General features: G+C 40.0%; 1 protein-coding gene and 1 pseudogene across 1 annotated transcript in view; one reads left to right on the top strand and one right to left on the bottom strand.

Moving 5' to 3' along the window:
- NDC1 (NDC1 transmembrane nucleoporin) overlaps positions 1-22,124 on the top strand; it is a 69,542-nt gene that overhangs the window by 24,451 nt on the left and 22,967 nt on the right. The window contains exons 7-15 of the mRNA XM_039474209.2: positions 674-725; positions 3,298-3,433; positions 4,676-4,768; positions 6,803-6,884; positions 10,279-10,434; positions 13,609-13,854; positions 13,953-14,068; positions 17,875-17,925; positions 21,494-21,557. Coding sequence (XP_039330143.1) covers positions 674-725; positions 3,298-3,433; positions 4,676-4,768; positions 6,803-6,884; positions 10,279-10,434; positions 13,609-13,854; positions 13,953-14,068; positions 17,875-17,925; positions 21,494-21,557 — 996 coding nt within the window. The remainder of the gene's footprint in view (positions 1-673; positions 726-3,297; positions 3,434-4,675; positions 4,769-6,802; positions 6,885-10,278; positions 10,435-13,608; positions 13,855-13,952; positions 14,069-17,874; positions 17,926-21,493; positions 21,558-22,124) is intronic.
- On the bottom strand, positions 52-151 carry LOC120366184 (U6 spliceosomal RNA; annotated as a pseudogene).

Here is a 22,124-nt window from a genome sequence, read left to right as displayed (position 1 = left end):
GTTTTTGCCAGTTTCCTCTTTTATTTTTTAAATTAAAACAAAATTTTTTTTTTTTTTATGGAATGCTTCATGAATTTACATGTCATCCTTGTTCAGAATGCTAATCTCTGTTTCATTCCAATTTTAGTATATGTGCTGCCTAAGCGAGTACTAGTTTCCTGTTTTAGCTATTCATTTTTTAAAAGTGTCGTTTGGATTTATTATGAGAGATAAGGAGGCAGCACAACATGCTTAGCTGTCTGTGTCTGAACTGAGTAACAGATTCAAGTGACCAATCAGCAGCAGACTTTGAGAGAATTGATGGGATTGGTCTCAGATTATAGTGCGCCTGTTATCTACATATTGATTTATGTACTGAAAAGTTAGAAGCACTATATGCAGTTGCTTATAGTTAATATACCACAGTAACTAGAGTTTGAACTGCGTTGTTGGGGGACTGGTGTTTTTTAAGTAAACCATGGCAACTGAAATGTGTATATATCAGAACTGTGCAAAGCAAAGATTGCCTGTACTTAAAAGTTACTCTCTTTTCTTACTCATTCCTAATCAGTCTAACATTTTGACTGAGCTCTTGGGGTCTATTTGGCCAGGTCATTGACCTTATACTCTAAAGCTTGACTAAAACTTGTTTTATAACTTCTTATGTTCATAGCTTGGTATTTTTTCCCCTCAGGCCATATTCCCAAAGCTTGGATTAGCACTGCTATGAACCTTCACATAGATGAGTAAGTGATATATAAAATGTCTAATTTTAACTCTCTTTCCATCCTTTTAGATGTTTGCTATTTTCCAGATACTGTGTTTAGATTTTGCTTTTAACATTTAAAAAAAAAATCATGCTCATTTTTGAATACGTACGGCTTATATGGTTTAAAATTCCAAAGGTGGCCAGGTGTGGTAGCTCACATGTAATCCCAGTAATTTGGGATGCTGAGGTGGGTGAATTACCTGAGGTCAGGAGTTTGAGACCAGCCTCAAACTCCAGCCTAACATGGAGAAACCCCATCTCTACTAAAAATACAAAATTAGCCAGGCATGGTGGTACGCTCCTGTAATCCCAGCTACTCGGGAGGCTGAGGCAGGAGAATCACTTGAACCTGGGAGGCGGAGGTTGCAGAGAGCCAAGATCGTGCCATTGAACTCCAGCCTGGGCAACAAGAGCAAAATTTCCTCTCAAAAAAAAAAAAAAAAAAAAGATTCCAAAGGTGTATAAAAGGGTATAATTAGCAGGACGTGGTGGTACATGCCTGTAGTCCCAGCTACTTGGGTGCTTGAGGCAGGAGGATCGCATGAGCCCAGGAGTTCAAGGATGCAATGAGGTATAACTGTGCCACTGTACTCCAGCCTGGGCAATAGAGCAAGACCCTGTCTCAAAGAAAAATAATAATAGTGGCCGGGTGTGATGGCTCACACCTGTAATCCCAGCACTTTGGGAGGCCAAGGTGGGAGGATCACCTGAGATCGGGATTTTGAGACCAGCCTGACCAACATAGAGAAACTCTGTCTCTACTAAAAATACAAAAAATCGGCCGAGCCTGGTGGCACATGCCTGTAATACCAGCTACTTGGGAGGCTGAGCCAGGAAAATCGCTTGGACCCAGGGAAGCGGAGGTTGTGGTGAGCTGAGATCACGCCATTGCACTCTAGCCTGGGCAACAAGAGTGAAACTCCATCTCAAAAAAAAAAAAAAAAAAAAAAGAAAAAGAAAAGAAAAATAATAATAATTGGATATAAAATGAAAAAGTCTCCTTCTCCTTCTCCTCTGTCTCCGTTCACCCAGTTCTCCCCAGAAGTAAGTAGTGATAATTGTTGTTAGATGCAGCTTTTATATTATATAAAAGTAGATTTCTCGCATTGCATGGACCAGGCCTCCATTTGGTTTTTCTCCCCAACAGTCATTCGTTCTCTGCTATCTCATGATACATAGCAATGCTGTGGCATTATTCTAATTTAGACTGTGAGGAAACCGAAGTTGAGCAAGGAGGTCAGGTGATCAGTTGAAGGTCACAAGTGGCAGTCGAGTGACGGCACTGGCACATATTGTTCTCATTATCCTCTATGCACTTTGCACATAAAGGTTTAATCTGTATTTGCAGAATAAAAGTCAGTTTCTCTCAGTGTTTGTTCTTATTGTATATTCCCCTATGAGGGTTTTTGTATCGTGTACGGAATTCACTAACATGAGTTTTAGGGAGTGGGAATATTGGCATATTTGGCATTTAAGAGATGCTATGGTTTCTTACTTTTCAAAGTTTCTAGGCAAAATTTAGTTTTGTCTTCTACTTAATTGCTAGGTATGAAACCAAACGCATGGGTCTATGTTATGTTAGACTAGATTTGAAACCAGGTGAAATGGAAAGAGAAAAATAATAATAGTATTCGATAGAAATTTATCAATGCTTTATTCTTCCTTGCACTCAAAAAATGTTTTGTGTGTATGGCTGAGTGCCTGATACTCTGTCCTTTATGTCAGGGCCTCAGTAAATGTTAACTTAGAAGTTAAAAATAACTTCATTATTGGTTGACTCCCCCAGTGAATGTCAAGCACTGTGATGGGCACTTCTAATGTAAGCTGTTTTAAAAATTGTTATAGCCCTAAGAGGAAGAATGAAGAGATTATGCCACTGTTATATGGATGAGGAAACCGAGGGTGGGATAGATTGAGTGATTTACCTAATCCCAACACTTAGAAATGGCAGTCAGGTTTGATTCCTGGTCTTCATAATTGCTGCTTGTAGGATTATAATAACTTTGCTAATTGATTTATTCAAGATTTTGGAAAGATGGCAGTATTAGCTTTACATAGCATTCTAACAGAGTGTCTTAAATTGCTTTAACATTATTTAGTTGCATGTGCTTTTAACGAATCTGTGGTTTTTTATGAATCTGTGGTTTATAGGGCATAAAGATAAAGCTGAAATCTGGTCCAGAAGAGGTAGTACTCATGTTTAATGGTTTTGAGGTATTAGACTACAAAGCAACAATAATAAACTTTCATCCAGCTGCTGGTAGTGAGGCTTATAGGCTTAGCTCATTCTTCCTTTGTAGTAAATGTCAGTGAAGATTTGGAACACAAGAAACTGTAGTCCCGATTTAGGTCTTTGCTAACCTTAAAGCTCCCTCATGTACCTCATAAGAAAGTATTAGGAAAAGAACTCTATAAGGGTACCAAAGGAGAGGAGGCTGGCAATATAGTTATTTAGAAATAGTATTTGTTTCTCAGTGTGGAGAGTTAAGTGTGTTAATGTTTAGATTGCATTTTTCCTAGAGGATTAATAGTTACTTCTGCATTCACAGGCAGGTTCATAGGCCACTTGACACAGTGAGTGGCCTCTTAAACCTCTCATTACTCTACCATGTCTGGCTGTGTGGTGTCTTTCTCCTGACGACTTGGTATATCTCATGGATACTCTTCAAAATCTATGCCACAGAGGTATGTTTTTTGAAATACTTAATTGTTAATACTTCTGTGTTTTGGAGTGCATGTTTGATTTTTAGCAGAGCACACTGATCAGCACATCCAAAACCATTTCCATAAGTTAGTTTTTGGTCTCTCTTCTGAGACTATTGGAGCCATATCATTTGTAGCCACCATTTATGTGGTATTTTTGTATTTTTTTTCAGAGGAACAGTGTGGATATTCACTTAATTTTTGGAAATTAAACTGAATGGACTGCCACTATGCTTTATTGATAGGCTAGTTGTCTTCTGGGGCCTTCCATTTCTCTACTGAGTACATACTAAATGGACTTGCATTTTAAATTAATTTTCCATGCCATTGGCATAGCTACTATTAAAATATTTAAATATGTGGCAATAAGTTGTTTTTTTTTTTTTTTTTGGGGGGATAGGGTCTTGCTCTGTCACCCAGGCTGTAGTGCAGTAGCTTGATCTTGGCTCGCTGCAACCTCTGCCTCCTAGGTTCAAGTGATCCTCTCACCTCAGCTTCCTGAGTAGCTGAGACTACAGGTGTGTGCCACCATGCCCAGCTAACTTTTTTTGTATCTTTAGTAGAGACTGGATTTCACCATGTTGGCCAGGCTGGTCTTGAACTCCTGACCTCAAAGTGATCTGCCCTCAGTCTCTCAGTGTGCTGGTATTACAGTCGTGAGCCACCGCACCCGGTCAATATATTTGTTTTGTGAAGGAAAGTTTTTTGTTTTTTTAAAAAATTTTCCGTAACGTTCTTAGAGATGCACAGATACCTGACTTTGTTTTTTTTTCTTCACGTCTCTTTGAATTAGGAAAGTTTTAAAATTAAATTATTTTGGAAATTGAGGTGAGCTTCTGGATAATTCTCACAGAAATCTTTTTAAGTGATTGAGAATTACATTGTTTCTATTATCCTCGTGCTTGTCTTAGAAAATTAGTGATTCCGTTTTATTTTACCATCTCTGTAGGTTTGTATTCTTCAGTGGCTTCAGGGAATACTTGTTTGTGAAATTGGTTTTTATTCTTTAGAGCCAGAGGCTATTAAAGTTGGGAAGGTAACATTAAAAAAAATGGTGTGTTTGGGTTTATGTAACTTTAACCTGTCTTTGCAAGGAGCATGAAAGATGTCAATTTGGTTGTGCTGTCTCTTTTTATAATGAGTTTTAATTTGTGTATGCTTACTGAGTGTAAGATGGTCATGAAAGTAATCATTTTTGTTTTTTATTTTTATTATGTTTGATAGGCTCATGTGTTTCCTGTTCAACCACCATTTGCAGAAGGGTCAGATGAGTGCCTTCCAAAAGTGTTAAACAACAATCCTCCGCCCATCATAAAGGTGCCAAAACTGTATTTCGTATCTTCACACAGATATCTTATTCAGTAAACTTAATATTTAGCATACATAAGTAGACGTATTTTTTGAGGGCCTATAATATTCTCTTACTGGGATGAAAATAATTACTTACTTGCTAATGCTGTTTTTTTTTTTTTTTCCAATTTTCATTCCAACTGACTAAAATGTAAGTGTACAGTCCAGTGTATGTGTATAAGCTAGTTAACTCTATATTCAGAAACAGATACAAGCATATTTCCAAGCATGAAATACAATGATATGCAATCATATATATTAACTTCTGACAAACTATTCATGATAGCAAAATAAAGCATTATTGATTTTTTATTCACTGGCTCAAAACATTTTTAGTCTTGTAGTATTGGTTGGCTTTTGTGATCAAAGACAGTGCTTAGTAATGCAGACATTTAGCGAACTCTCCTTAAATATGAATTACTGGTAATAATTATAAAACTAAACAATCAAAAGAGTTTAAAGATCTTACAGTGATTTTACAAGTCAAGCTATGTAAGCATAAATTGTTTTTTCAAATCGCAATTTGAAAGTTTAAACTAGATCTACAATATGTGTGATCCTGTTAAAAGGTCCTTTAGAAAGGATTAAAAGAGGCTGAGTGTGGTGTTCCAGCACTTTGGGAGGCTGAGGTGAGAGGATTACTTGAGCCTAGGATTTCATCACCAGTTTGGGAAACATAGGGAGACCTTATCTCAACAAAAATTAAAAATTAGTTGAGTGGCATGGTGGCACAAGCCTGTGGTCTCAGCTACTTGAGAGGCAGAGGCAGGTGCTTGAGCCCGAGTTGGAGGCTGCAGTGAGCGATCCTGCCACTGCATTCCAGCCTGGGTGGCAGAGTGAGACCCCCAACTCTAAACAAGCAACAAAAATGTTAAAAGAAAGTACACTCTAAAGAATTTATAAACAAATAAGAAAGTGAATTATTTTTAATTTTAATTATAACTAATTTGTTAGATAAAAGTATTAGTTACTCATCTGGTTACTCATCAAATCTTTACTGGCACGTCAGTCTCTGCTAGTTGTTTCTGGTAGAATGAGCAATAAGACATAGCAGAGCCTAGTGGGTCATGAATACGTGAATATAGACACCCAAAATAATTCAAATGTATTGTGACAAATACATTGGGACTTCTTATTCTGCTTGGGACCAGTACAAGAAAACTTCAGAGAGGGATGGTATCTTGAAGGATGAGTAAAGAGGTTTGCCTGGGAAAATACGAAGATTTTCAGTAAAGTGAAAAATAATAGGGTGGCCAGGTGTGGTGGCTCACGCCTGTAATCCCAGCACTTTGGGAGGCTGAGGCGGGTGGATCACTTGAGGTCAGGAGTTCGAGACCAGCCTGACCAACCCCATCTTTACTAAAAATACAAAAATCAGCTAGGTGTGGTGGTTTGTGTCTGTTGTCCCAGCTTCTTAGGAGGCTGAGGCAGGAGAATTGCTTGAACCCAGGAGGCGGAGGTTGCAGTGAGCCGAGATGGAGCCACTGCACTCTACCCTGGGCAACAGAGACTTTATCTCAGAGGAAAAAAGAAAAAAATAATAGGTATCATGTGCTAGGCACTGCTTTTGGGTATGGTAGCAGGTAAGACATTGTTTTCTTGTGGGCCTCATAGTTTAATGGGTGGAATCAGATGAGAAAGTAAACATTCAATTATAATACATGATGTTAGTGCCACGGTTGAGAGCTAAGTGAGTGTATGTTTGTGGGAGGGAAGCCAGGGAAAGTTCCAGGAGGAAGTGATATTTCAATTTCCTATTGCAGAGCTGAGAAACAGCATTGAGAGTTCTGTAGTTCCTTGTAGCTGGAACCTGTAGTAGATAGGGAGCGTAGAGGTAGGAAAGTTCTGGAAATCTAGAAAGGAAGGTGATGGTTCTAAGATTTTGTGTGTGTGTGTGAAAAAGCTTAATTAATTTCCTCTTGGTTATATAATGATGAACCCAAGTAGTGAGATTTTATGTAGAGGTTAAAAAAATTAATATGTGTTTTCTCCCCTTTTTAGTATTTAGCCTTGCAGGACCTGATGTTGCTTTCTCAATATTCACCTTCACGAAGACAAGAAGTTTTTAGCCTTAGCCAACCAGGTATTGCTGAAAGTAGTAGATCTGATTAGGCGTGTGTGTGTGTGTGTGTGTAGAAAGTGATTCACTTAAAGTTTTTGGTGAGAAAGGTATATTTAATAAAATATACGTCAGTAAGTCCATTACATGAAGTATTAAATCTTATACAAATTAAGCATTTATTTCCTTCAGCTCCTTCATTTCCTTTACCTGAAGAAACTATGCATTACATTGACAATTTTAGGGCAAAAAAATACAGCTTAAGAATTCTAAAAGTTTGGCAGGGTATAGTGACTCACCCCTGTAATCACAGCACTTTGGGAGGCCAAGGTGGGTGGATCACTTGAGCTTAGGAGTTCGAGACCAGCCTGGGCAACATGGTAAGACTCTTTCTCTATAAAAAATTACCCCAGCGTCGTGGGATGTGCCTATAGTCCCAGCTACCTGGGGAGCTGAGGTGGGAGGATTGCTTGAGCCCTGAGGTTGAGGCTGCAGTGAGCCAAGATTGTACCATTGCACTCCAGCCTGGGTGACAAAGTGAGATCTTGTCCCCCTCTCCACCCAGAAAAAGAATTCTAAAAGTTTTAATGCTACAAAGCACTTAAAAATGAGGCGGTCTAATTTCTAGATGGGAGATCTAAGTCTCAGATTGGCTTAAATAAAGTTAATGTCAGAATTAGAATAAGAGTCCTTTCAGTTGGCTCCGTGTACAGGACTCCTCCTTTTGCTATGCTACTCTGCCTCCCTTTGAAAAAAATTAGGAAGAAACTAGATTTTTTTTTTTTTTTTTTTTTGAGACGGAGTTTCGCTCTTGTTACCCAGGCTGGAGTGCAATGGCGCGATCTCGGCTCACCACAACCTCCGCCTCCCAAGTTCAGGCAATTCTCCTGCCTCAGCCTCCTGAGTAGGTGGGATTACAGGCACGCACGACCATACCCAGCTGATTTTTTGTATTTTTAGTAGAGATGGGGTTTCACCATGTTGACCAGGATGATCTTGATCTCTTGACCTTGTGATCCGCCCGCCTTGGCCTCCCAAAGTGCTGGGATTACAGGCTTGAGCCACCACACCCGGCCAGAAACTAGATTTGATGGTGACCCAAGGATGCTCTCGGCAGCTCGGAAACTTACCCACTGTTCTTGCCATGCTGTTCAAGGCTGTGACTTTGCCAGTTCTCTGCTTGTTCATAGAGGGAAAACAGTCCAGTCCCAGGCATCAGTGGGAAACAGAGAAGCTGGGTAGCTTTTCTTCTGGTTTTGTTTGTTTGTTTTTTTTTTTTTTAAAGAGACAGAGTCTTACTCTGTCACCAGGCCGGAGTACAGTGTCATTATCACAGCTCACTGTAACTTCAAACTCCTGGACACATAGGATCCTCCTGCCCCAGCTTTTCGAATAACTGGTATCGTAGGTGCACACCCGGTGTGCGCCGCCACACCTGGCTAATTTTTTAAATTTTTGTTGAAATGGGGTCTTGCTGTATTTCCCAGGCTGGTCTTGAACTCCTAGAGTCAGGCAGTTCTCCTGCCTTGGCCTCCCAAAGTGTTAGGATAACAGGTGTGAGTCAGTACACCCAACCAGCTTTTCATCTTCTTTTTAATAATCTCTTCATTATTTTGCCAAACTTTCCAATTACCAGATAAAATGCCAGATAATAAACCTTTTATAGTTAAATATTATATGGAAATACAACCCAGTTATATAAAAATATAATTGACTAGAACCACTCTCCTTTTAGTAGCATGGGAAACTCAGAGCTGATACTGTGGAAAATTAACTATAACAATGCTTTTCTTTTTTTTTTTTTTTGAGACGGAGTTTCTCTCTTGTTACCCAGGCTGGAGTGCAATGGCGCGATCTCGGCTCACCGCAACCTCCACCTCCTGGGTTCAGGCAATTCTCCTGCCTCAGCCTCCCGAGTAGCTGGGATTACAGGCACGCCCCACCATGCCCAGCTAATTTTTTGTATTTTTAATGGAGACGGGGTTTCACCATGTTGACCAGGATGGTCTCGATCTCTTGACCTCGTGATCCGCCCGCCTCGGCCTCCCAAAGTGCTGGGATTACAGGCTTGAGCCACCGCGCCCGGCCATAACAATGCTTTTTTTAATCAGGTTTGAGTTAACATAGAAATTCGATACACTAAGTGTTTTTTTTTTTAACCAGAGATTCAAGTAAACTGTAAAGAGGTGGCATTTGCTCTGCCAGAAAGTGTGCATTCTAGTACATATTAAAATTTAACTGGCTGGGTAAAGCTGAAGCCTGTAATGCCAGCACTTTGGGAGACTGAGGCAGGAGAATCATCTGAGGTTAGGAGTTTCAACAAGATGAAACTCCATCTCTACTAAAAATTCAAAAATTAGCTGGGCATGGTGGCACATGCCTATGATCCCAGCTACTCAGGAGGCTGAGGTGGAGAATTACTTGAACCCTGGAGGCAGAGGTTGCAGTGACCTGAGATCCCACCACTGCATTCCACCCTGGGTGACAGAGTAAGACTCCATCACAAAAACAAACAATTGATTGGTTACGCAGTTCCTAGTGTACCTGAATTACAGTAGAACAAAATATCCTGAGGCCTACAGATGGAGTATTGTGTGTGTGTGTTTGTAGGTTAAGTGGTATTCCTTTTGAGTTGTACAATGTGGGGAGTGTTTAAGGAGAGATCTAAGTGAAGAGGGAATGATCATTTAGCACACAGGGTACAAAAACCAGTTTTCAGTGGACTTCTCTGCTATTAATGCGTAATGAAGCATACTTGATTTTTATATAGTAACTCTAGGAGAGAAAGGTCTTATCAAATGATAATGAGAAATAAGGGAATTTTTAAAGGAATGGGGACATAGTAGTTTAAGTTAAATAATAAGATAGTAGATCTGTAAGCTCTCTGAGTGTAAAGTGTAATCATTATTAATGAGTCGTTTCCACAGGTATAACAGCAAATAGGGGCTGTTATATATATGAAAATGTAAAGAATCTCAGGGGATCAGACACAACAGTTTAGAGGTCACTGGGGACCATGGAGGTGCATCTCATTGGACATCCTGCTGTTCATTGTCCTAGTTCATTGTTCACAGTCATAGCAGTCGTTTATTACTGCTGGTGAAGTAACCCTGGTCTTTCTCACTCAAGCTATGATCTAGTGATTGGCTTTATTTAAGCGACCAATTTGAGAGGTTTTGTTTTGTTTTTCAATGGCAAAATAGCAAGTTTTTGCTTGTAGACTTTTGGGAAACTTAATTCATCCAAGTATTTATTGAACTCCTGCTGCATATTAGATGTCATGATTATAAATAGTAGCTTAACTAGGGAAATTGGGTTATGATGCAAAACACAATGTGAAATTTTTTATTTTTCCCTCACTTTGTGGGGAGAATATAAGATTATTTACATTTTAAAAGCTGGTGTTTGGACCTCCTAGGTGGACATCCCCACAATTGGACAGCCATTTCAAGGGGCTGTTTGAATCTTTTAAACGGTATGACTCAGAAACTGGTTCTCTATCAAGAAGCTGCTGCTACGAATGGGAGAGTGTCTTCATCTTACCCAGTGGAACCTAAGAAGTTTAGTTCTCCAGGTAACGCTTAGGACTACTAAGAGGGGAAAACACTTATATTTTATTTCCTAAGAAAGATGACCATAGTAGGCTGAGCGTTGTAGCTCATGCCTGTAATCCCAGCACTTTGGGAGGCCGAGGTGGGCAGATCACGAGGTCAAGAGATCGAGACCATCCTGGCCAACATGATGAAACCCCGTCTCTACTAAAACTACAAAAATTAGCTGGGCATGGTGGCGCGTGCCTGTAGTCCTAGCTACTTGGGAGGCTGAGGCAGGAGAATCACTTGAACCTGGGAGGCGGAGGTTGCAGTGAACTAAGTCTGTGCCACTGCACTCCAGCCTGGCGACAGAGCAAGACTCCATCTCCAAAAAAAAAGAAAGATGACCATAGGTAATCTAAGAATACTTACCTGAGTGTGAGGTGTATATTTTTAGGGAAAATTGATCTAACATATGGCATATTATATTGAACCAAGAAAAATACCTGGGTATCGTTGTAGATTGGAAAAATTAAGTCCAAAGCATCACGTTGTACACTATAAGTATGTGCAGTTTTTCACTGGTTAATTTGAAACAAATTAAGTTCAGTGTGGTGGTAGCATTAAAAACACTAACAAAATGATGGATATTAAAGAGGAGACTTCAGCTTACTCTAGTACAAAGCCAGGTGAATTTTCACAGACAATATTTGATAGTGTTCTGGTTGCAGTAGCCCAGAGACAAGTTGCTGTCCCAGAGAAGAGCAGCTGAGATGATTGAGTGATTTGGGAGTGGGGCATAATGTTAGTACCCTTGCCATTTGAAAGACTAAAGCTGAGAGGAAGAAGTATAGGTAGAGGAACCTGTCCTGTTTACCAGATCCCTTAAGTAGAAGATGGCTGATAAAAGGACTTAATGTTCCATGTGTTTTGGAGCCAGACATTTAGTGAAAATGGATGAAACTGGGTGGGTGAGGATGGTGGTAAACCTGTGAGCATAGGCTTCATCTGAAGGGAGAAGCTCTTGGTTAGCCCTGCTCCGTTGTTCTCATATGGGACTTTGGATCTGGTATGTGAACTTCCAGTCTTTTTTAAAAAGGGAAACCTGAAGTCTAAAAAAAGTTTGGGGTGATACCTCAGTTTTTAAACATTGGCAACTAATCTTGATATTTAAAAATCACTATATGGACCAAAGCAAACTGATCTGGTTTCAAAGTCATTACTCTGGTGGAGCCATAGCCCCAAAACAAATAGATTACATATGAAAAATGATTCAAATAAAATCACAGATGTCAGATTTTGAAAGGTTTGAGAGTATTTCAGATGTTATCAACTTTCAGATCAGCATTCCTCTAGTCAACAAATACTTATTGAATTCCTACTGCATACCAAGCAGTGTGCTAGAAGCCAGGGAACCACAGATGAAAAACACTCTTGGAACTGACCTTTTAGTGGAAGGCACACAAATAATGATGGAATATAACCGCCAAAAGGAAATCTGTCCAAAAGGAGTCTGATTGGGTAAGATGATGTTTGATGATGAAAGGAAGCCTTGTTTGCTACAAAAAAAAGTTTATATATATAGGATAAAAGATTTTTATCCTATAGTGATATCGAGCCATTGGAGAATTTTGAATAGGCTAGTTCCATCAAATTAGCATGTTAGAAAGATCATTGTAATCCTGGGTTGGGTAGATCACAAGTCTGACCAAATATGAAACATTCATTATTAATAAATTTTTGTTGTATATCATCACTAAGCAAAAATGTCTCTTATTTTGAGGAATAATTGTAAAACTCTTAAAAACTCCAGTCTTAATTTTTAAATTGATTTTTCAAAGATTTCTAATTTTCACTGATTTTTTAAAAGTGATATAATGGGCCAGGCATGGTGGTTTATGCCTGTAATTCCAGCACTTTGGGAGGCTGAGGCAGGTGGATCACTTGAGGTCAGGAGTTCGAGACCAGCCTGGCCAATATGGTGAAACCCCATCTCTACTAAAAATACAAAGTTAATTGGCTGTGGTGTTGCACACCTACAGTCCCAGCTACTCAGGAGGCTGAGGCAGGAGAATCGCTTAAACTTGGGAGATGGAGGTTGCAGTGAGCCGAGATCATGCCATTGCGCTCCAGCCTGGGCGACAGAGTGAGATTCCTTCCAAAAAAAAAACAGTCATATAATAATAATTTGATACTTGTGATGTTTAATTTCTTACGGTGGTTTTATTAAGAAGATGGAATCCTAATGCAGTTTGTTTTGTGGCTTGTGCTGGAGTGGCAGGAAAAGTTCCTTTGTTTTTGCACAGCAGACTCTATTGCTAAATTGAAGAGTTATAGGATGATTTTTGAAAAAACTATTTACAGGTCAGATTTATAGATATTCTGGGCAAAAGAGCTGTTGGTATGACTTTTGTTAACTTGAAAGAACTTTGTGGCCAGGTGTGATGGCTCATGTCTAATTGTAGCACTTTGGGAGGCCAGTGCAGTAAGATTCCTTGAGCCCCGGAGTTCAAGACCAGCCTGGGAAACATGGCAAAACTATCTGTAAAAAAAAAAAAAAAAAAAAAATTAGCCAGGCATAGTAGCCTGTGCCTGTTTTCGTAGCTCCTTAGAAAGCTGAGGTGGGAGGATCACTGGAGCCCCAGAACTTAAGGCTGCAGTGAGCCTAGATTACGCCACTGTACTCCAGTCTGGACTAGCAAGATCCTGCCTAAAAAAACAAAAAAAGGAAAGAAAAAAACTTTGGGGAAAATGGGGTAAGGTTAACCATTTTTTTTCCTGTACATGTTCACAATACAGATTTGGTGTGTTCAACCGACTAATGCTTAAAATAGTAACGTAGTAAAACTGGTTAGATTCTAATGCAGTAATTAATTAAAGTTGCCATTCAGAAATAAAATGTGAATTGATGAGTTCAGTCAAAATTGCTTAGAGTTAGAGAAACTGACCTTGAAGATGAAGATATTCATGGATGGGAGAGAAAAACGAGAGACTGTATCAATCTGACAGAAGATGATGCATAAAGCTCTTTGAGTGGAGCTTGAATTACAGTAGTAAAATCTGGATCTTGACAATGTAATCCTAAATAGAAACAGTCTACTGAGCTTTGGGTAAATGCATTAAACAAAAATTTGGTAGGTATAAAATCTGAGAGTGTTGCTGCTAGCCTGCTTGGATCAGGTTGCCTCTTCAGCACTGGATCTGTTCTTTTATAGAAGAAACTACTTTTCAAACACCAAAGTCTAGCCAGATGCCTCGGCCTTCAGTGCCAACATTAGTTAAAACATCACTGTTTTCTTCAAAATTATCTACACCTGATGTTGCAAGTCTCCCTGGGATTCCATTTGGCTCTAGTGTGATGAATCGGATGGCTGGAATTTTTGATGTAAACACCTGCTATGGGTCACCGCAAAGTCCTCAGCTAATAAGAAGAGGTCCAAGATTATGGACATCTGCTTCTGGTGAGAACTATATATTTTCTAAGATTTTAAATGTCATAGTTGCAGAGGATCAGACAGCCGAAGTTCTTATCTTGCCTTCTTTTCTTTTTTAAAAATAGACCAGCACATGACTGAATTTTCTAATCCTTCTCCATCTACCTCTATTAGTGCTGAGGGTAAGACAGTGAGACAACCCAATGTGATTTATTCATGGATTCAGAATAAACGTGAACAGGTAGGATGATACGGTTATAGAATTTGTATTTGCATGTAATGTTGAGAACATTAAGGATCTCACATGAATAAGTCATCAGGAATAAGAAGAGTTTCTTTTTTTTTTTTTTAATGCTTCATGTATTAAGTTGATTCAAATGAAACAGCCAATATCTGACTGGTTTGAGCAGTGCACATTGTAATTTCATATGACTTGACCTGATAACCTGTGAATTCTTTCATGTAAGAAATATTTGAGTTCTTTGTATATATGCAAGGTATGCTTTTAGGCACTGGGAAAAAAAAGCAAAACAGAGTCCTTGCCCATATAATATTTACATTCGAATGAGGGGGAATCAATGAGTAAGAAAATGTATTATACTCTATTTCTCTGAAATATAAAATATCATTCATTGTAAGTTTTATTTTATGTACTGTTGAGAAAAAAATGATGCCTTAAACCATGACATGCTGTTGACTGTAAGATGCATTTCAATAGGTCGTATTCAAGATACGGCAAACATGCATAAGAGGGAAGACATTTGATATGTTTTAAGTCTTATCTAGAAAAATAGAGCAAGGAAGACAGAGAGTTCTTAGGGGAGAGAGTATCATTTTATATGGAGCGATAAGGGGAAGTCTCATTGATAAGGCGATGACTGATCACAGACCTGAAGGGAGGGCAGAGAGCAGCCCAATGCACCTGAGATGGGAATGGACTTGGCTTGTGTGAAGAACAGTGTGGATACCAGTGTGGCTGGAGCAGAGTGAGTGAGGGGAGAGTGGTAAATGGGTGATAAGACCAGAGAGGTAGCAGGCACCCCGGGCTCACTGGGTCCATTGGCTGTAGTAAAGACTGGCTTCACCTCTGAGTTGGATGGAAAGCCACGTATGGTCTTGCCTGCAAGAATGAATGATATGATGTAACTTACATTTTGAAAGTGCTGCTCTAGGGGCTGCGTTGTGACTAAACTCTTGCAAAGTAGGTGTGGAAGCCCAGAGATGGTGTTAAGGCTGTTGCAGTAATCTATTGGGAGATGCTCGTATCTGTGACCAGAGTGGTTGTGGTGGGGGCTGTAAGATGTGATCAAGGTCTAGGTATGTATTTTAAGGTAGATGGAACAGGATCAGCTTATGGTTTGGTTGTAGTATATACTAGAAAGAGCCAGTGTTGACTGATAAGGTTTTTTGCCTGAAGATCTGGAATAATATAGTTGCAATTTATTGAGTTGGAATTTACTGATGATTTTGGAGAAAGAGATTTGATAGAGGTGAGGGGAGGGAAATGAGGAGTTTGTTTTGTACATGCCAATTTTGAGATACCTATGAGACAACCAGGTGAAAATAGACATGTATCTGCAGTGTAGGGAAAAGTTCTGGGCTAGAAATGTAACTTTAGAAGTTTTCAGAGTATAAACAGTATTCCAAGCCATGAGACTCGATGTAAACTCTAATGTAGATACAGAAGAGATCCAAGAAAAGGGCCCTCCAATGGCCAAAGGCCTGGGAGATGAAGAATAGCAATGGAGACTGAGGAGCAGCCTCTGAGGTGGGTAGAAAACCAAGAAAAGAAAGAGTTTGAAGAAGATGGGAGTGTCAGATGCTGTGGATGGATAGCATGGGACGGGAGCTAAGAATGAAGTGGTGACTTAGTAATGTGGAGGTCAACTGAGTCCTTGACAAGAGCTGTCGGCTGGAGTAGTTGCAGACAAAAGCCAGAATGCATGGGTTTAGGAGAGACTGGGAGACGAATTGGAGATCACAAGAAAAGCCACATTTTTCAAGGAGTTTGTTGTAAGTGGAACGGAAAAATAGGGCAATAGCTGGGAGGAATTGAGGGCTCCTGGAACCTTTTTTTTTAAATTTTAAGATGGGTTCTTGGTCTGTCTGTTGCTCAGCCTGGAGTGCAGTGGTATTATGATCATGGCTACACTGCAGCCTTGAACTCCCAGGATCAGGTGATCCTTCCACTTCAGCCTCCTGTGTAGCTGAGACTACAGGTGTGTGCCACCATGCCTAGCTAATTTTTTTAATTTTTATTTTTTGTAGAGACACAGTCTTGCTGTGTTGCCCAGGCTGATCTCAAACTCTTGGCTTCAAGCAGTCATCCTGCCTGAGCCTTATAAATAGTTGGAATTACAGGCGTGAGCCACCATGCTGGTCATGTTGTGTTTTAATATGGGAGAAACTAACATGTTTGCAGATGGAATGACTGATGAAAGGGAATGAATAGTTAAAGGCATTTTATAAATTTCAGAATACCATAGGGCTTTCTGTGCCATGAGTAGATATAGTGCCGCACAACTTTCTGCCCAACCAGACACGTGCTGCTTGCTGCAGCCCTCAAGGACTAGTCATGCAGCTTTGGGTGAGAGTATGGTAGGAGTGGATTCACTTTCAAGTTAGTTGGGTTAGCTGTTAGTTGACACTAAGAATATTTTTTATTTTTTCCACCTGGGAATGTCAACTACTGGAAAACTACTTTGTGTCTCACGATATTTTTTTTTTCCCTGTAATCTCAGCACTTTTGGGATGCCAGGGAACGAGCATTGCTTGAGCCTGAGAATTTGAGACCAGCATGGGCAACATGGCAAAACCCCATCTCTACTGAAAATACAAAAATTAGCTGGGTGTGCTGGGGCACTCCTATAGTCCTAGCTACAGGAGACTGAAGTAGGAGAATCACCTGAGCCCAGAAGGCAGAGAGGTTGCAGTGAGATGTGATGGTGCCACTGCACTCCAGCCTTGGTGATAGAGTGAGACCCTTAAAAAAAAAAAAAGCTTTTTTTGTCCTGTGAGAGAAACATACTTTTTTTTTTTTTTTTTTTTTTTTTAAGAGGCTAAAGGGTAGGATAGTTACAGAGAATTGAGAAAGAATATGGTCTTAAAAAATATCTCCAGTCTATAATCCTAGCACTTTGAGAGGCTGAGGTGAGGATTGCTTGAGCCCAGGAGTTTGAGATCAGCTTGGGCAAGATGCTGAGACCCCGTCTGTACAAAAAAATTTAAAAATTGGCCAGGTGCGGTGGCTCAAGCCTGTAATCCCAGCACTTTGGGAGGCCGAGGTGGGTGGATCACGAGGTCAAGAGATCGAGACCATCATGGTCAACATGGTGAAACCCCGTCTCTACTAAAAATACAAAAATATTAGCTGGGCATGGTGGTGTGTGCCTGTAATCCCAGCTACTCAGGAGGCTGAGACAGGAGAATTGACTGAACCCAGGAGGCGGAGGTTGCGGTGAGCTGAGACTGTGCCATTGCACTCCAGCCTGGGTAACAAGAGCGAAACTCCGTCTCAAAAAAAAAAAAAAAAAAAAAATTTAAAAATTAATGGGGCATGGTGGTGTGTCTGTAGTCCCAGCTACTCAGGAGGCTAAGGTAGGAGGATCCATTGAGCCCAGGAATTTGAGGTGGTAGTGAACTATGATCATACCACTGCACTCCAGCCTGGGTAACAAAGCGAGAGACGTTGTTTATGAAATAAAATAAAAATAAAAATAAAATAAAATAAAAAAAAGAAGGAATTTCACCAGAACCACTTAGAATTTTATTTTTTTATTTTTTTATGGCAGGGCTCTCATTTGGGGGTTAAACGTGTATACATGGGAATACTGTTGAGGTTAGTTGGCCCATCTTGGTTATCCAGTTTATAGTACAAAGGTATTTAGTTACATGGTTTATTGTTTAAGTATTATTGTTCTTTACCCACGAGATGCGAAGTGTTTCATTTTTTCATTTAAGTTAGTGTCAGGAAGAACTGGGAAATGTGTTATATTTGAATAGAATTTAAAAGGTAAATGTGTTAATTCTTCCTTTTTTCCAACTCAGATTAAGAATTTCTTGTCAAAACGGGTGCTGATAATGTATTTTTTCAGTAAGGTAAGCATATGTGGTTATAGCATTGGGAATAGGGAGGGAGGAAATGAAATATGAAATGAAGTAGCAGATAGGATCTGACTTGTAAATATTTTATAGCTGAATCCTAGCAAGCCAGACCACTTTGCATAGTGCTTCACTGAACCTCTGTTTTAACGACAGCTGCCCTAGACAAATATCTCACTCAGTGGCTTCTGAGGCTTGACTGTCTAGTTGCCTCTTGAGTCTCTTGGATGCTGGCAGCTTTGTGCTAATATGCAACATGGGCCCTATCCTGCTGCCTGGATCGTCACAAAGTGAACAAAGCTGTGTGACTGGTGCTTCTTGGCTCACGTCCTGCTAGCATCTTTGTGTTTGGTGTTCCAAAGAGAGATGATGATATCACAGATGTTAAATTTATGATGAATAAAAAGTTATAATTCAGACCACACATGAAATGACTTTCTACCTTGTATATCAACTGTTGCAGCTGCCACAGGAGAGTAAATCTCAGTTGAGAATCTAAAGGTTCATTCCTGTTTTTGCTGGCTACGGCTGTTGTGTCTTTATTTAATCCTTTGATGTGCAAAACCTTTGCCCCTATGTAGGGGAAAGAATTTTTGTTTTTAGCTTTTAAAATCTAGCCCCTCTTTCTGCAGATACTGCAGTATTATCTAATATCACACTCACTCCATTAATACCTTCAAGTGAAAGTTTATATTGGCATCTGTTATGTTTATTATTTGAGAGTCATACTCTGGTAGAAAAAGAGATCAGAGCAAATCTGATAGAATATAGATAACACATAACACAGTCATTTCAGGGTCTTGAAACTGCTTTTCCACTATGGTGGAAGGGACGATCCACCCAACTAACAGTTACCTTTACCAAAAAATAATACACCCTGGGCTACCCGTTAGAAGCAGGTGTCTTGTCTTTCACCAGAAGGAAGAGGAGTTGACTGAAGTTTTACTTCAGTGCTTGGTTTCAAAAGGAGGGGAAGATAACTCACCATGAGTGTCTTACGTGTGCCATACTCTGCTTTTACTTCAGTTCCCTCATTAACTAACAGCATTCCTGTGAGATACATCTTTTTATCCTAATTTTACAGATAAGGAAACTTGAGGCTCATAGGAGTCAGGTAGCTTAGCCTCAGGGCACAGAGACGGTAAGTGGCAGAACACATGGTGACCAAGATCTCCCATTTCCTTGCAAGTGAAAGGCTAATTTTGATCCCAGTTTTGGAAGTGGATCTATTTCATAATAAATTATAGATGATGCTATTTGATGTTAACAAATATAACCTAATAGGCTTGTTATATGGTACTTAATAGGCTTCATGGGTACATGACCAAAGACAACATTTATTTAAGTGGACCAGTTATTTCACACTATTTCATAGCTGTATGTTAAAGAAGGTTAGGCAGCATGATCATGTCATTTGCAGCAACATGGATAGAATTGGACATTATAATCTTAAGTTAAATAAGTCAGGCACAAAAAGACAAATATCACGTGTTCTTACATAAGGAAGCTAAAAAATTTGATTACATGGGAGTAGAGTAGAAAGATAACAGACTGGGAGGGTTAGGGGGTAGGAGGAGGATGGAGAGAAGTAGTGAGGGAGTGTGTTCTCTTTCCAGGTCCATGAGCGGGCATAGTTTTAAGGACAAGAATTGCCCAGCACCATGCCCCACTCCTGTCTCTCTCCATCCGGGAGATTTAACAGTTTATGTTTGAAAATCGCGGGTATGGGGAGAAACTAAAAGTCAGTCACTCCAGCACAAGTTCTAAGGAACTCCTTTCATTGGCCCGGGGTCTTGGAGAAGGTGGGGTTTCCTCCCAGGATAAAAGTCCATATCCACACACCTGGCCGGATTTCCCCTCTGGAATCCCCTTCCACACTCTTCGTGGAAGTCTTTCTCCTCTTTTCTTTTCTCTACTTAAGTAAAATCACCTTTCTGCAACACTTTTTGGGTCCGATACTTACTTTTACAAGCATATGGTGCACCTGCAGTGGTCCCATTGCTTATTCTTTAAGAGATTGGAGACCAAGAACCCACAGCATTCTCTTGGGGGAGCTGTGCCTCACCAGCACCCAAGAAAAAACCTGGTTACAGTAGGTCAAAAGATAAAAATATACAGTTAGATAGAAGGAAGAAATCCAATGTTTGATACCAGAGTAGGATGATTACAGTTAACAAAAACGTATTACACTCAGGTGATAGATACCCTAAATGCCATGACTTGATCATCATGCATTATATACATGTAACAAAATTTCACATGTACCCCATCAATTTGTGCAAATAAAAGCATTTTTAAAATGAAAGTTACGTGGTTTTGCTTTGAGTGGGTTGAAGGTAGACATTTTAAGAGAGATAATAAATAGGTAGTTTTTGTTTTTTTGAGACAAAGTCTTGCTCTTTGGCCAGGCTTGAGTGCAGTGGCCCACTCTTGACTCACTGCAATCTCTGCCTCCTGGGTTCAAGCAATTCTCCTGCCTCAGCCTCCCAGATAGCTGGGACTACAGGTATGCACCACTACTCAGGCTAATTTTTTGTATTTTTAGTAGAGATGGGGTTTCACTAGATTGGCCAGATTGGTCTCAGACTCCTGACCTCCTGCGATTGGCCCACCTCAGCCTCCCAAAGTGCTGGCCCGGCCTTTTTTTGAATTTTTATTTTTAATTAATTTGTTATTTTTGTGTGTGTGTTTGTTTGTTTGGAGATGGAGTTTCACTCTTGTTGCCCAGGCTGGAGTGCAATGCTGTGATCTTGGCTCACTACAACCTCCGCCTCCTGGGTTCAAGCAATTTTCTTAACTCAACCTCCCAAGTAGCTAGAACTTCAGGCATGTGCCACCAAGCCCAGCTAATTTTTATATTTTTAGTGGAGATAGGGTTTCGACATGCTGACCAGGCTGGCCTCGAATTCCTGATCTCAGGTGATCCACCCACCTTGACCTCCTAAAGTTCTGGGATTACAGGCATGAGCCACCACGCCCAGCCAGCCCAGGCTGGAATGCACTGGTGTGATCTCAGCTTGCTGCAACCTCCTGGATTCAAGCAATTCTCCTGCCTCAGCCTCCTAAATAGCTGAGACTGCAGGCACACACCACCACACCCAACTAATTTTTGTATTTTTAGTGGAGATGGGGTTTCAGCATGTTGGTCAGGCTGGTCTCAAACTCCTGACCTTGAGTGATCCACCTGCCTGAGCCTCCCAAAGTGCTGAAATTACAGGCACAAGCCACCACACCCAGCCAAGTTTTTACAAAAGAGTTTCTATAACCATTGTCTTAAGTGATCTCGGTACTGATTCTGCGAGGTGGGTTGAGTGTATGTAGCTTTAAATTAGAAACTGAGGCATAGAGATTTAGAGACTTGGCAAGGGTCACACAATGAGTTGATGGTAGAATGCTTTATTGTAGTTAAATGAGTAATTATCAAGTTAAATATAAACATTTATTTTAGATTTTAATTCTTGAGAGACAGCTGTGAATTTTTTGTTATAGTCTGCATATTTAATTAAAGGAAATAATGGATTTTTCCTCAGGCGAACTTACTTAAATGTTTCTGTTTTATTTGTAGCACCCAGAGGCCTCCATTCAGGCTGTTTTTTCAGATGCCCAAATGCACATTTGGGCATTAGAAGGTAAGCAGTGACTGTGAACTGTAACTGTGATTTTAATTGTCAGTTAAATATTGAAGTGTAATCCATGAAAGGTCAGTTCTGGTCCTTGATCTCAGTCTTTGAATTTACAGATACATTTTTATATCTTTGTTTTATATAGATCATTTTGAAAAATATATTTAGGTGTACTTTGATTTGGGCACAATTTTTTCTTGTACATAAGATGCTAAGCCTGGTTTTTGTTTTGTTTTGTTTATTGTTTTTTTGAGACAGGTTTTTGCTCTGTCATCCAGGCTGGGGTGCAGTGGTATGAGCATGGCTAACTGTATCCTCGACCTCTTGGGCTCAAGCAATCTACCTCACCCTCCTGAGTAGCTGGGGCCACAGGTGCACATCACAATACCCTGCTAATTTTCTTTTTGAAACAAATTTTTGTAGAGACAAGGTTTTCCAGGCTGGTCTTAAACTCCTGGGCTCAAGTGATCTTCCTGCCTTGACCTCCCAAAGTGCTGAGATTACATGTGTGAGCCACCACACTTTGTCTTTTTTGTTTGTTTGTTTTAAGAGATGGAGTCTTGCTGTGTCTCC

The sequence above is a fragment of the Saimiri boliviensis genome, chromosome 11 (assembly GCF_048565385.1).
Source record: "Saimiri boliviensis isolate mSaiBol1 chromosome 11, mSaiBol1.pri, whole genome shotgun sequence".
Lineage (NCBI taxonomy): Eukaryota > Metazoa > Chordata > Mammalia > Primates > Cebidae > Saimiri > Saimiri boliviensis.
Note: the sequence above shows the minus strand (reverse complement) of the source record. Positions and strands in the feature narration are given on the sequence as shown.